The sequence below is a fragment of the Lepidochelys kempii genome, chromosome 14, assembly GCF_965140265.1.
Source record: "Lepidochelys kempii isolate rLepKem1 chromosome 14, rLepKem1.hap2, whole genome shotgun sequence".
In the NCBI taxonomy this organism is placed as follows: domain Eukaryota; kingdom Metazoa; phylum Chordata; order Testudines; family Cheloniidae; genus Lepidochelys; species Lepidochelys kempii.
Window position 1 is genome coordinate 16929274 of NC_133269.1, and position 13019 is coordinate 16942292.

At 48.9% G+C, this 13019-nt stretch overlaps 1 protein-coding gene across 3 annotated transcripts in view; it reads right to left on the reverse strand.

The window, feature by feature from the left end:
- Nucleotides 1-735: 735 nt before the first annotated feature.
- The window catches only part of ST6GALNAC1 (ST6 N-acetylgalactosaminide alpha-2,6-sialyltransferase 1), a 48411-nt gene continuing 36127 nt past the window's right edge, over nucleotides 736-13019 (reverse strand). For all 3 annotated transcript variants that reach the window (XM_073311073.1, XM_073311074.1, XM_073311075.1), the window contains exons 3-9: nucleotides 10162-10330; nucleotides 9214-9385; nucleotides 8446-8581; nucleotides 6726-6829; nucleotides 5620-5709; nucleotides 3042-3141; nucleotides 736-2013 (exon numbers count right to left, since the gene is read on the reverse strand). In XM_073311073.1, the coding sequence (XP_073167174.1) occupies nucleotides 1843-2013; nucleotides 3042-3141; nucleotides 5620-5709; nucleotides 6726-6829; nucleotides 8446-8581; nucleotides 9214-9385; nucleotides 10162-10330 (942 nt within the window). In that variant the 3' untranslated portion in view covers nucleotides 736-1842. The remainder of the gene's footprint in view (nucleotides 2014-3041; nucleotides 3142-5619; nucleotides 5710-6725; nucleotides 6830-8445; nucleotides 8582-9213; nucleotides 9386-10161; nucleotides 10331-13019) is intronic.

Genomic DNA, 13019 nt, shown 5'->3' on the forward strand with positions numbered 1-13019 from the left:
AATCGTTTGCCTTGAAATATCTGGGAGGTGCTAACTGCTGTGAGTGCCTGATCCTAGGAGATCCTGAGCGTGTCTGACAAGGTGCTGAGCACCTCAACCACCCATTAGAACAGGACTGGGCCCCAAACGAGTGAGGACGATTCATCAGATGGGGCCCACTGACTGCAGCAAGAACAGATCATCTTACCCCACGCACCATTCACCGGCATAATTAAGCCACCCCCAATGAGCAGCGGTAGCTATGCCAGTGGGAGAGCATCTCCCACCAACATACCGCTGTGCAAACGAGTGCTATTGCTGGCAAAGCCTATGTCGCTCACAGGGGTGCCTTTTTCACACCTCTGAGCGACAAAAGTCTGCTGACATAAGTGCTAATGTAGATGTGGCCTAAACGTCTAGAGCTAAGAGTATTATATTGATAATACAGCGTCATTCTCTAGGATTTTCTGCCAGAGGAGCTCCCAGAGCTATTCTGCTAGTTCAGCCTCGTAAGTAGAGCTGGGCAAAATCTTTGGGCTGAAACTTTTCTTTGCTAAAAAAAAAATGCAGGTTTAGGTCAACTGAAACATTTCGTGAATTCATGTCAAACTCACCAAATTGTTTTGGTCTAAAAAAGCAAAAACAAACAAAAAAATCCCCCAAAACAGAAACAGATTTTTTCAGTTCAAAACAACTTTTCATTTAGAATTTTACTTCATGTTTTTAAAGGTTAAACTCAAAAATGAAACACAATATTTATTGCTGGGTTGATGGGAACATTTTTTCAACCTGAAATAAAATGGTTTTTTTTCACTTTTTTCAGTTTGCTGAAAAAAATATTTTTGTTTCAGGTCAAACCAAAACAATTTTCGGCCAGCAAACCAAAAAGCCAGTTATTGATGCAGCCCTAGTCACAAGTCCCTTAAGAAAGAAAACCTTTTTATACCCATTTTACTGACTATAAACCAAGGCAAAGAAAGGATATGTGACTTTCTCAAGATCACAAGGCAGAATCAGGAATTGAACCCTGGAGTCCTGGTGCCAAATTCCCAAGCACTAACCATTAGACCATATTGGTAACCGCCTGGAAAAAAACTAGCCCCATTTCGATGGGAGCAGTCTAATTGCACACAGGCAAAAAAGAGCTAAACCAGAGTGGGACAATCAGGGCTGGACCGACTTGGGCTGAGCTCAGGAACAAATCCCCCTCCCCAAAACAATCTCCCACCAATTACTCAGAGGGATGGATGGGGACACATGAGCTGCAGCAGAAGAGTGGGGAGCAGGGCAATGGTTATTCTGTGGGCTCAAGCAGGGGTGTTAAATGGGACTCCTGATGCACCATGCAATTGGGGCTCACCACAGCAGTCCAAGCAGACTCCCTGTCCCCAATGACTGCTGCACCTCTCCCAAGAAACCCAGCTGAATGCCAGTTCCGAACTCCATAGATATGTCTGCTGCTAGCAAAAGGCTTCTAGATGGAAACATTCAAGATCCCTCCAACTTGGAATCCTCTCTCCCAATGACAGCGCTGCAAACCAAAGAACTGACAATGGCTTTTGTAGCCCCTACAGTAACAATCAGCCCTGCACCGGCTACATGTGTGGTCTGAGTTGGGAAGGTCCTTGCTGTTTGCTTAGTGCTTCTTTCCTGGCCTGTTGCCGAGGTGCATGGGGTGCATATTACTGGAAGCAACGCCCTGAGACAGAAGATTTCCGTGCCAAAGAATTAACATAACTTCATGAAAAGAAGTAGTATATGACTTGAAGTCAGGACGCACCCCTGCCTTTCAAGTTTCTTTCCCATATGACCCTTTTGCCAGAGAGGGTCAAACTCTCCAACCAATGTCCCTTTGGCCCCAGGTCAGGATCGCTGGTAGAGTTTCATGACATTTGCATCGTGGAGTTTTTTCCACACCCTTCGCTCCAGATCGAAGTCATGATTGGTGTAGAAGATCAGACGTTTCCGCTCCTTGTCATAATAGTGATCCGAATACTTCTGGTAGCCATCTGTGATGAAGCCATAGGCGCTCACCTGGAAAAGCCAGAAGAGTCCAATGGGTTAGAGGGCTTCAGAAATGTGGAAGTCCGGGGCTGGAGGGGTGGGGGAAACAGAGCTTGGAGGGCATGGCTATCAGAGAGGGGAGCTGCTTCCAAATGGAGAGGTAAGTGTGGGGTCCCTGCAGCTGAGGCAAGGGGCAGTTTGCCTCCCAGATTGTTGTATGTAGGGTTCCAGCCAGACCAAGCTAGGAACTTTCACTCCAAAGATTGTCCTTCTGCTCTCACACCAATGCCTTGGAAGTCAGGGGAGTTACGCTCCCAGCCGCACAAGAGGAGGATCAGGTCAGGTCTTCTTAACCCATAGGGGTGTTTTTGCCATTTGTCTTGTCCCCAAGTCACTGGGACACTTAGACTGTCTGCCACCAGGTCAGTCTGCAATGTAGTTCCTTAACTGGCCAACCCAGGTGCTGATGCATGACTCGTACCATGCCCCTTCATCCCATTCCTTCCCCCGTCCTTGAGCATACCCAGAGGCTGAGTGCCTTTCCCATGGGTCTTTCAGGAATATGATCTTCCTGAGACAATATAATCAGGAGACTTAAATCTTCAAGGAGTAAAATCCTAGGTTTGACAGACAGGTCTGTTTTGCAAGAAGCACCTATCCCATACATTTTTATGATTAGGCCCCATTGTGAGTTCCTCACTCAGTTTTCACAGGGTCCAAACTCTCGTTGTTTATGAAGCTTATAATACATTTTTCAGATGGAGAAATGGCAAAGTTAAGGGCCCCTGATTTTCCTTAGTGCTGAGCACTCACAACCCCAAAGGAAGCCCACAGGAGCTGCAGGTGCTCAGTGCTTTTGAAAATCAGGCCCTAAATGACTAACCCAAGCCCAGAGAAGAATTCGGTGGCAGAGCTGGATTCGAATGGAGTTCCTGGCTACCAGCCCCATGCTCAATCCACCATACAAGCTCCCTCTCACCGGCTAGGGACTCCGGGACACTGCCTTTTGCCCATCCCAGGCAGTGTGGTGGGGATCAGTAGCCCTCTGGAGTCCTTACCCGGTCACAGAGATGGAGGGCAGTCAGCAGTAAGAAGGCCCCTGTGGTGGGTCTGTATAGTGCCCAGTAGGACTTATCCAGACTTTCGGATCTCAGAAACCTGCAGCAGGACATAAGAAGGAGGAGCATGGTCTCCAGGTGTGATGGCTTGATTGGGGAGGCAGCCTGTCCCTCCCCCTGTGTCTGATTCATGATGCACACATTCTGAAGGCCAGTGCTACCCACAGTATGTTGAGCATTTCAACATTGAGATAAGGGTCAGCCAACCTTTGATTCAGGTTTGGTCCAGTGCTTAATTTGTGCCAGGGCTTGCCAGGGCTGAGCCTTGGCACATCTAGGCTTGGCAGTTCATAGCCCCGGCACCTCTGGGCTTGCCGCTTCAGTTATGAAAGTACAAAAATTGCTTGAGCCCCAGGACCTCTTTCATTACAAATTAAGCACTGATTTGGTCCAACCACAAAATCAGGCCAGACAGCTGGAAAGTTGGGGGGTCTCTCTCACCCACATGCACCTCCACCCCTCTGAGATGCTGCACTCCCAGAGGCAGATTACGGTTTCCTGGGGCCCTGAGGCAGAGTAAGTGGGTGGCCCTCTCCCCACCCCTTCCACCTACAGTCCCCCCCATGACCCCCACCCTTTTGTGCCTCTTCCCCTGGGCCCCATCCCTGACCCACCCAGGGTCCCCCGGATTCTGCCCCCCCCACTGTGGCCCCCAACCCGTTTACTCCTTTTTGCCCTCCCCATCATGTGGCCCCAAGACCAGAGAAGCTCTGTCCCTGTGCCACATCAGGGCCGCAGCAAGGATCCGGATGCTGGGGCTTCCCCCTCCACTCCCCGTGCTTCTGCGGCGGGACCAGGGTTGGGGCACTGTGGCTTCTCCTGCCCCACCTGCCTGGCGCTTCTGCTGGAGTGTGGGTCGGGCATGGGAGTTTCCCCTGCTGCCCTGTTGCTTCTGCCAGGGACAAACTCGGGGGTGGGGTGTGCGGGTACTGGGTCTTCCCCTGCTGTCCCACACCTGCTACCAGGGATGGGGTCGGAGTGGGGTGTGCTGGGTCTTCCTGCATCCCGCGGCTTCTGCTGGGGAGCAGGGTCAGGACATGGGGGCTTCCCACCTGCCTGGCCGCCCAAGTTCTGGGCAGTGGATTTTTTCTGGGGGCCCCCAGTTGACCAGTGCCCCTGAGCATGGGCCCTGTGATTAATTTGCCACTGTGCACTCCAACAAGCCTTGACTCATCCTGACTCTGGGCTCACTATGTGCTTCTATAGAGCTCAGAATTACTCCCCCAGGTGCCTAACAGGACTTACCGTCCTTTCCCCGCACAGAGGGGTGGGGTGTTTGTCCTGAAGATTGGGTGAATGAATAGCTCCATGATGCATGGAGTCTCATCAGGAAGTACCACCTCTGAAAACAACATGGGACTGCCACACATGGCTGCAACAATGGTGCCCCATCCATCAGAAATACTGGCTTTGTGGGGCTGGTGTCTAAAGTTGATCTCATCCATGACGGTATGATGCACACAGACACATAGGGAGTCTCCTGGATAGCATTTACGGGGCGTTGCACTGGTCAGGTATCCCATGATCCTATCCACTTGTAGGACGCAAAGAGCAGTTGTAGAAGAGGCTCAGAGAAGGGGAATGAAAGCTGTTGGGGGCCCTGTGTGTTTTGTGTAATGATGCATTGATCAGAGACACGAGATAGGAAACAATAAAGTTCTAGCACTCTTTAGCTTGGAAAGGAGCAGAGTCAGAGGAGCTATGGCTGATGTCTGTAAAATAAAGGATGGTCCATTTGGGCTGCAGTTTGCCTTCCCAGGATCTAAGCACAGGTGGGCACTCAAAGGAATTGAAAGGCAACATGTTTTGAAGGGGGGGGCAAAGGAAGTAGTTTTTCCTACACATGGAACCTGCTACGTGTGGACGTTACCACGGCAAATCACTTTGTAGGTTTCTAAAAAAGATTAGACAATTATAAAAGAATAGCAGTGGCAATCACACTAGTTAGCGTAGTAATAAAAAATTATCCATCCTCATCCTTCAGGACATAGAATGCTGGAGGGGTCAGGAAGAAAGTTCATTTTAGGGGGTTTATGGTTTCTATTGAAATATCTAGCACTGGCCTCTGTCAAAAGCAGGACACCAGACAATTTGGCCCTGATCCTGCAATTTGACTTCAGAGGAACTCTGCATGGATGCAGGGGTTCCACCTACACTGATCCATTGGCAGGATCAGGGCATTAATTTGTTCTGATGGGCCAAATTCAATACTCTTTTCTCTTGTATGTTGAAAAGCAAACTGCCCTGTAATCATTCCCTCTCCGCCTCTCAGCTTCTTATGGGTGAAATCCACTCCTTGGTAGAGGGCCAGCATGAGGGCTAGACGACACTGAAGTTCTGCTTAAGTATTACTTGTGTTTGCTCTCTGTATGGGAGTCAATTTCACCCGCTATATGATTGGGATTGTGAGGCAGAGGGTGGGGATGAAAGAATGAAGAAGACAGAACCCAGCAAGCAGCCTTTCAGAGACAGTCTGACAAATGGCACTCGCCATGGCAAATAACCCCCTGCTACTGACCTGTTTTTCGTGTATCTGAGGAAATCAGGGTGAATGACCAGATAATTGTCCAGATTGAAATCCTTACTGAATCTGTCCCGTGGTCTGGGCCTAGGGAAAGGAATGGAAATAGGTGAGTGCTCTAACCACACATTTCACTTTGTGAAAATAATCAGGCCCCATCATGCAAGCTGCTAAGAGATGAAACAGACAGAAATTATGCTAACTTATTCTGGAGCATTTCCCAGAACAGCGCAAAATCTTCACCTTCTTGTAGCTTTATAATATAAGCAATTTGGGGCAGGGGCCATCTTTTCATGGCATGTGTGTACAGGAATTAAAACAATGGGGCCCTGATCCCTCAATGGGGGAAAAAGGAAAAAATAACAACAATAAAGATGTGCCCATAATGGGTTTTTCATGTCACCAGCAGCTCTGAAAAGCTCAAAGAAAAAATTCAGATAGTGTCAAACTGAAACTGAATTTGTTTTAGAATTTTCAGTGCATCAAAAAATTTATAAAAATACTAGTTTGGGGTTGAATAAAATGTGTAGATTGACCCAGAAGGAAATGGTTCATGTTGATGTTGAGAGATTTTCCCCCTTTAAGTTAAAATAAATAAATGAATATGGTTAAAGGTGAATTCAAATCAAAAAGTCAAAACGTTTCATTTTGAAAATGTCAAAAAACATGAAATAAATGTTTCCACGTTTTCAGATTTTTCCTTTTTTGGTTTTTCCTCAATCAAAACAATTTGCCCAAATCTGCACAAACTTGGGAAATATTTTGGTTGACCCAAATCTGCAGTTTTTTTGCTGGAAAAAAGTTTCAGTTGAAAAACTTCACGCAGCTCTAAACAGCACATTTCATTCAGGAGAATCACAAAGTCTTTTACAAGCTACTGATGTACAGGCTGCAGCATTCAGACACCCATCACTGACATGCAGCCACTTCAGGGGCAGCATGTGACGGCCGTTCCTGCAGCAATGCACAAAGGAGCAGATGGGAAGTCTGACTTCTCCAAATGAAATTACAAGGGGAATTTTTCATGCAGCTCTGCACAAAGGGAGGTGAGGCTGCAGCAAGCTTCACTATTCAAGGACAGGGTATATGGCAGCCTGTTTTACCCATACTCATCCAAAAATCCCTTCCTGACGTTCTTGTTCAGCAGGAGAGCCTTCAGCCACTCAAAATCCCTCGTGCCCTCCAGGAAGTGAAGGTACTTGATCTCCTAGAAAACCCACCAAGGAAGAGTTAGTGGCTGACATGAGAGGGAGATGAGCATTAACAATTAATAGCAAACAAGAGCCCGGATTCGCTATGATTCTTGGGCACAGAGCCAAGGTCACTTGTTGCTAATTATATCACCTGGAAACATTTTAAAACAATGTTTCATTTAGAAATGTAGCTAGATTTATTATAAAGAACAAACAAACAAAAAACAGTAAAAACCACCCCAAGAGAAAATGAACAAAAATTGTTTCAGGTCGACCTGAAACTAGTTTTTGGGGAGATTTTTCAGTTTGGCCACAGAACTGAAAAATCAATTGTTCACTCAGCTCCAGTCATGACCCCGATGTCTGTTCCCAACCCCCAGACTGACAACCTCTCAAGTCAGTTAGAAAAAATTAGATTCGATTGAACTGAAAAGTGATCCAAGGCCAACTTCCACCCCACAGCTTCCACTGGATTTCCCCCAGTAACCCAGACATCGGAGCAAAATTCAGTAATGTGATCTCACACCTGTATGGCATATTTCATCTCGAAGGTGCCCAAACCGCTATACAGTGATCAGCTATGAACACAGATCACATCATCCACCTCTGGGATTAATTACAGTAGCTGTTTAGCAGCCTAGAACAACACTGCCAATGCTTTAGAATAGGAAGTGAAGAACACTATTTCAAACTGAAATTGCAGGTGGGTGGATAAGTAGATGAAACATAATCCGGGCATGACACTGGGATTAGTGCCTAGCTCTTGCCAAAATAAATGTAAATAGATGTTTAATGACCACAGATGGTCAGGGCCTCAGTATGATGTCTCCTCCCAAAGAGGCACATCCAGTATCGCATGGAATCCTACCACCATGCCAGGTCATGGCTGACTCAGACGGAAGAGTGATCCAACATAGCTTCTCTACAGCACTTGAGCGTTCCATGAAGACTTGCCATCCAAGTATTGACCCAACCCATCTCCGCTCAGCTAAGGGAGCTGACAAAAATCACAGCACAAGGTGGCTGCAGGCCAAAAGCCTCTACCTTGGAGTGATATAGGGCAGAATGGAGTTGCATTAATGCCAACAGCTGGAACAGGTCACGGTCTCGAGTTGGATCCATGCCGTGCTACCGGCCGGGACAGAGGCCATGGAAGTGAGGAGCGTAGCAAGCCAGGGGTGCTTTGCTTTACTGTGTTGGCTGGCTCAGAGCATTTCCACAGCACACTGCAAAACAACTAGAGCGACACAGCTTAGTGCAGTGCTCAGAACCCTGGGCTACCCCCCCAGCACTCCTAAGCCCAGCTCCTCCAAGGTGCCTCATTCAGTGGGAGTTAGGGCCCTAAATACCTTTGTAGATCTGTACCCTCACACCTAAGTTGGGCTAGTGCAGCACCAGTTTGGCCATAGCTACTTGGAATGACTCAAGTGTCCCTTGCCAGTGTGGACACTTGACTGGGCTAACTCGGGTTCCCAGACCCAGGCGTCCAGACCTGGGCTAACTCTGCTGTGACCTCAGATGCTACCTCTGCCCTGTTGCCCTTCACATGGGTCAGGATCAGAAACGCAGGCCTAAGGCAAAGCAGCACCTTGCCAAGGGCACGTGTACACACGTCACGTGCCTGACTTACTTTTCCCATTGGGATCTTGCTGAATTTGCTCCCCAGCGTCACAACAGAGGCCACCAAGGAGAAGGCTGTGAATCCATAGAAGGACGTTTTTGTTCCCACGTCTTTTTCGTAACCTTTGATCACGGCCCCACTCACCCTGGGCCAGAAAAATCAAACAGAATTGCAAAGTCAGCAGCGTATTGGTTGAATCACTGGGCTGGCATTCACAGCAGGACTGGGGGAACTGGTTTGGCCAAAATAACCTTGAGCCAAAACTACCGTTGAACCTGAGCCATCTAGGAACCACCTCACACTCTGGGGTGGACAGCCACAGCAGGAAATGAATCCAGATGGAACCTTCCCTGAGGCTCAGAAACATGCTGTTCGCACTTTGTTTTGGACTCCCACCCCCATTTTCACTTGCAATCTCTGCACTTGTGGGTCCCAGTGTGGCACTGGAAGTGACACAATACCACAGCCACAGCTATACTTTTTTGTCCCTGCCAGAAATAAGACGACCTGGGAATAGCATAATAAAGCCTGTCCCTATGAGATTTCCAGTCTGAACTACAGACCAGGGAGGTTTGAATAAGGTTGAGCACAAAGGTTATTTAGCCTTGGACTTTGCAGGCCAGTAGCAATGATTTGGAAACATGGTTAAAACATGGCTCTGGAGTTTTTTTGTAGGATCATCTCTATAAAGGCAGTAGACGGGTGTAGAAGGAAGTGGGGGGATAAAGAAAAGTGCATGATGGAGAAAGGAAAGTAACAGGAAGCTGCATCTCTTACCGGAACACGTAGTCATGGGAGTCGATCTCCTGGCCCATTCCAGAGTTGTTTAATATCCCACCGTTCCCCACCACGGCACAGCTGATACAGGTCGGCCTCTGCCTGGTGTTGTTGGCCAAGAGGACCTGCTGGTAGGGGTTGGGTGGCAGCATCGTTATGACCTCCTTCACCACTGGAACACAGACAGGTGGTTTTCCATCAAGGAGGATGAGTGAATGGGGCATTTTGGGAGAGCTCTCAGGCTGGGAAGGGATCACAGAGAAAGTGCCATATGTGAACCAGCCTGTGGGCTGTCTAGCTTGTTATCCTGTTTCTAACAGCGGCCACATGGGATGCTCCAGAGGCAACACCTCCACATCTTTGGAAGGCAACAATACACCATGGAGGGAAATTCCTTCCTGACCCCAACTGGCAATCAGTTTATGGCCTGGAGCATGAGGGCTGACAGCTCACCTAACTGTTATCCTAACTAGCATGGCTGCTGCTGCCTTGCCTATTGGTATACTTGCCCATACCTTCTTGGATACTAAATACACTATTTACTTCAAGAGTCCCTCAACTAAAGGAGCCATCAAAAAAAACACCATAGTCTTTGCAATGAAAAGAAACCATGGGCCCGATTCACCACTGCATTGCTCTTGTTTGACTTCAGTGAAATGCCATGACTTCAGTGGGGTTATATGGGCGTAATGCAGTGGTGAATTAGGGCCCATGCCTCAGAATCAGCACAAAATTGGGAGCTGATGGAGGGGACTAGCCTGCTCCAGGAACTGACAAAGAAGTGGAAGACACCTCCCTGTCCCAGCAGGAGGAACCAGTGTTTGCCCAATGAGGGTGTGTCCCAGCTCGGAAGTTCTGACCCTGCACTTCAAGTGGGGAGAGGGCACCTTGTGAGCATCAGGGAGGGAGCAGGCCCAGCCCAGCCCAGCATCCCCCTGCCGGACTCACATGAGTAATTCATCTCCATAAAGCCGAACGGTGGTTTGAAATGCTCCAGACGTTCCCACTCGCTGTGATTGAAGTGTCTCCTGTCTATGAAGAGCGTGATGTTGGGCAGGAAAAGGTCCCTCAGCCAGGCAGACTTGGTGGCTTTGGCCCTCACGGCATCGGGGCAGCGCTGGAAGCACAGAAGACAGGGTTGCAAGGAAGCAGACTAGGGTTACATGATGGCCACCATCTTGGCCGCCACATCAGGGACTGAACTAGGGTCTTCATGCTGCAGCAGCTAAGAGCCAAAGTCTTCCAGACGCAGGGTGAGCTAGAATACCCACCCACCCAGGGGCACTTGTGCTTGTCTCGGAAAAATGCCATTATGGTTTTATGATGCAGTGGCTGACCAGGTCTTGCTGAATGGGCTTGCTGCCCCCTGCCCTGAATGAGGCCTCCATGGCCTTATGCTCCTCGACACAGAGCTCATGCCATGCACAGCTGGACATCCCCTTGCACGAGCTCTCAATGTGCATATCTGCCCAGGCCCTAACCACACCTCCTTTCCTTGGAGCCACTCCCCACTTCAGCCTCCCAGTCAGTCACCGTGGTGCACATCCCTTTACAGCTGCTTCCACTGGGTTACATGCCTCCCTGCTTTCTGCATCTCTTCCCACAGTGCAGGCAGCTGTCAGCTCTGAATTAACCCGTTTTAAAAACTGAAGATAAAAGCATCACTCCCTTCAGTGTGCTTCTACTTGCAATGACCAGGAGTCACCTGTTTGCGTGCAGTGACAACAGAACCCTGCACCTGATCAGTTCAATCCTCCCCTACCGTTACAGGCAAAGAGCAGCTGTGGCCTGGCTGATCTTGAGCACAAGCTGACTATATGGCTGTTTGCAGCACTGCTCTTTCAGAAGTTGCATCTCATGCAACTTGCAGGCCAGCCCTTCCTTATGTAACCCACACACCTCCTGAGTGTGGTGTTGGGTCCCCTCTAGTGGCACCGAGACCACTTACAGATTAATGAGTCTGCTCTACAGCCTTAGCTAAGGGCCACATGGCTTTTAGCTCATGCAGTAGAGGCTCATGCATTTAGCTTCAGTAGGGTTACCATACGGCTGTATTTTCCCAGACATGTCCAGCTTTTTGGTTCTTAAATTGCCGTCCGGGAGGAATTTTTAAATATCTAAAAACGTCCAGGATTTTGCCATTATTATTTTTCCCCAAAGAAGAGTTGATCATTCAAGAAAGAAAGTGAATGTTGATCACTTGAGAGAGTGCCCGCTTTTCCCCCCTTGCTCCCAGCGCTTGCACTGCGAAACAGCTGTTTCGCATGGCTGGGAGGGTGGAGGGGGAACGCAGTGCACTCAGGGGAGGAGGTGGGGCCGGGGCGGGGATTTGGGGAAGGGGTCCAATGGGCAGGGAGGGGGCGGAGTTGGAGTGGGGACTTTAGGGAAGGGGTTGGAATGGGGGCGGGGAAGGAGTGGCGTTAGGGTGGGGCTGGGGGGAGTGTCTTCATTTTTGAATGTTCAAATACGGTAACCCTAAGCTTCAGCGGTTCCCTGGTTTGATCCCGCCTACACCCAGCTCAATTCCTCCTTTCCAGCAAGTTAGGGCCCTGGGCTTAGGAGGCTGCCTTAGGCCGGCATTGTAGCAAATCTCACAAGCCACATCACCCCTTCAGGCTGCACTTTGGGCAGCTCAGCAAAGTGAGTGCTGATTGGCAGGAAGAAACTTCCCAAAATCTAGTTACTTCCTGCAGCAAGTTGGCTTTAAGCCCCAAGCTTCCGTGTGCAGCTTCACATCCCTGAAGCTTTACAGCCTAGTCAAGGATTACTGCAGTACACAGTGGGTTGAGTTCTGAGGCTATAGCATTGACTGGAAGATTAACTAAACTCTGCACAAGGCAGTGCGCTAGTTAAAGGCACCTTAATGCTTGTAGGGCAGCTGCTCAAGCCTCCCCTGCATTCATGCTCATCAGCACTTTTCAGATACGCAGGGAAATCATTGCGACATACCCTTGACTGTGAACGCTGCAGGCATTCTTTGGAAAGCTCATGGAGGGGCCACAGACGCTCACAGCCAGACGCTCACAGCCAGTCGCCTTCGGATCCATGAGACTCCCACCTCTGCCACCCAGTGGTAGGTCAACAAACCACAAGGGAGATGTGTTCAGTCTAATCCATGGGTTGGCTGGAGTTACACGTCCCCTTTTGTGGCCCCTCCACACAGAATGTGAGTCTGTTACTCAACCATCACATGAACATAGGGAAAAAACTGGATTGGGTGGCTGCCTGGATAGTTCTGTGTCTGTGAGCTTTTCATCCCTGGTTCTGCACGCTGACAGCATCTACTGTCCAAGGCTCCTCAGATAATTTTACTAGCACTATGGCCTCACTCCACTAATGTGAGTTATTGTTATTTGTATTAAGGTAGCACCTAGAGATCAGTGCCACTAACACACAATCAGGCAACCGCTGACCCCAAAGAGCTTACAATCTAACTAGTCAAGATAGCCAAGAGTGGGAGAAAGGAAGAATTATTATCCCCATTTTACAGATGAGAAAGAGAGGTGAAGTGACTTGCCCAAGGTCACACTGAAAGTCTGTGGCAAAGCTAGGCATAGAACCCAGGGCTCCTGAGCGATACCCGCATTTAATGGCTATAATCACCAGAGCCTCCTTCTTCTTGAGTTAGATGAGTATTAAGTCATGTTACAGGTGGGGAAACAGAGACATTGAACCAGTATGAGCTGGACTTTCAGTGGTGCTAAGCACCCACAGCTCCCATTGATTTCAGCTGTACATTCTGAGAAACTCCACTGCCTTCCACTGAGATCAGACTCCAGCCTGGTGAATACTGAAGGCAATGGGGA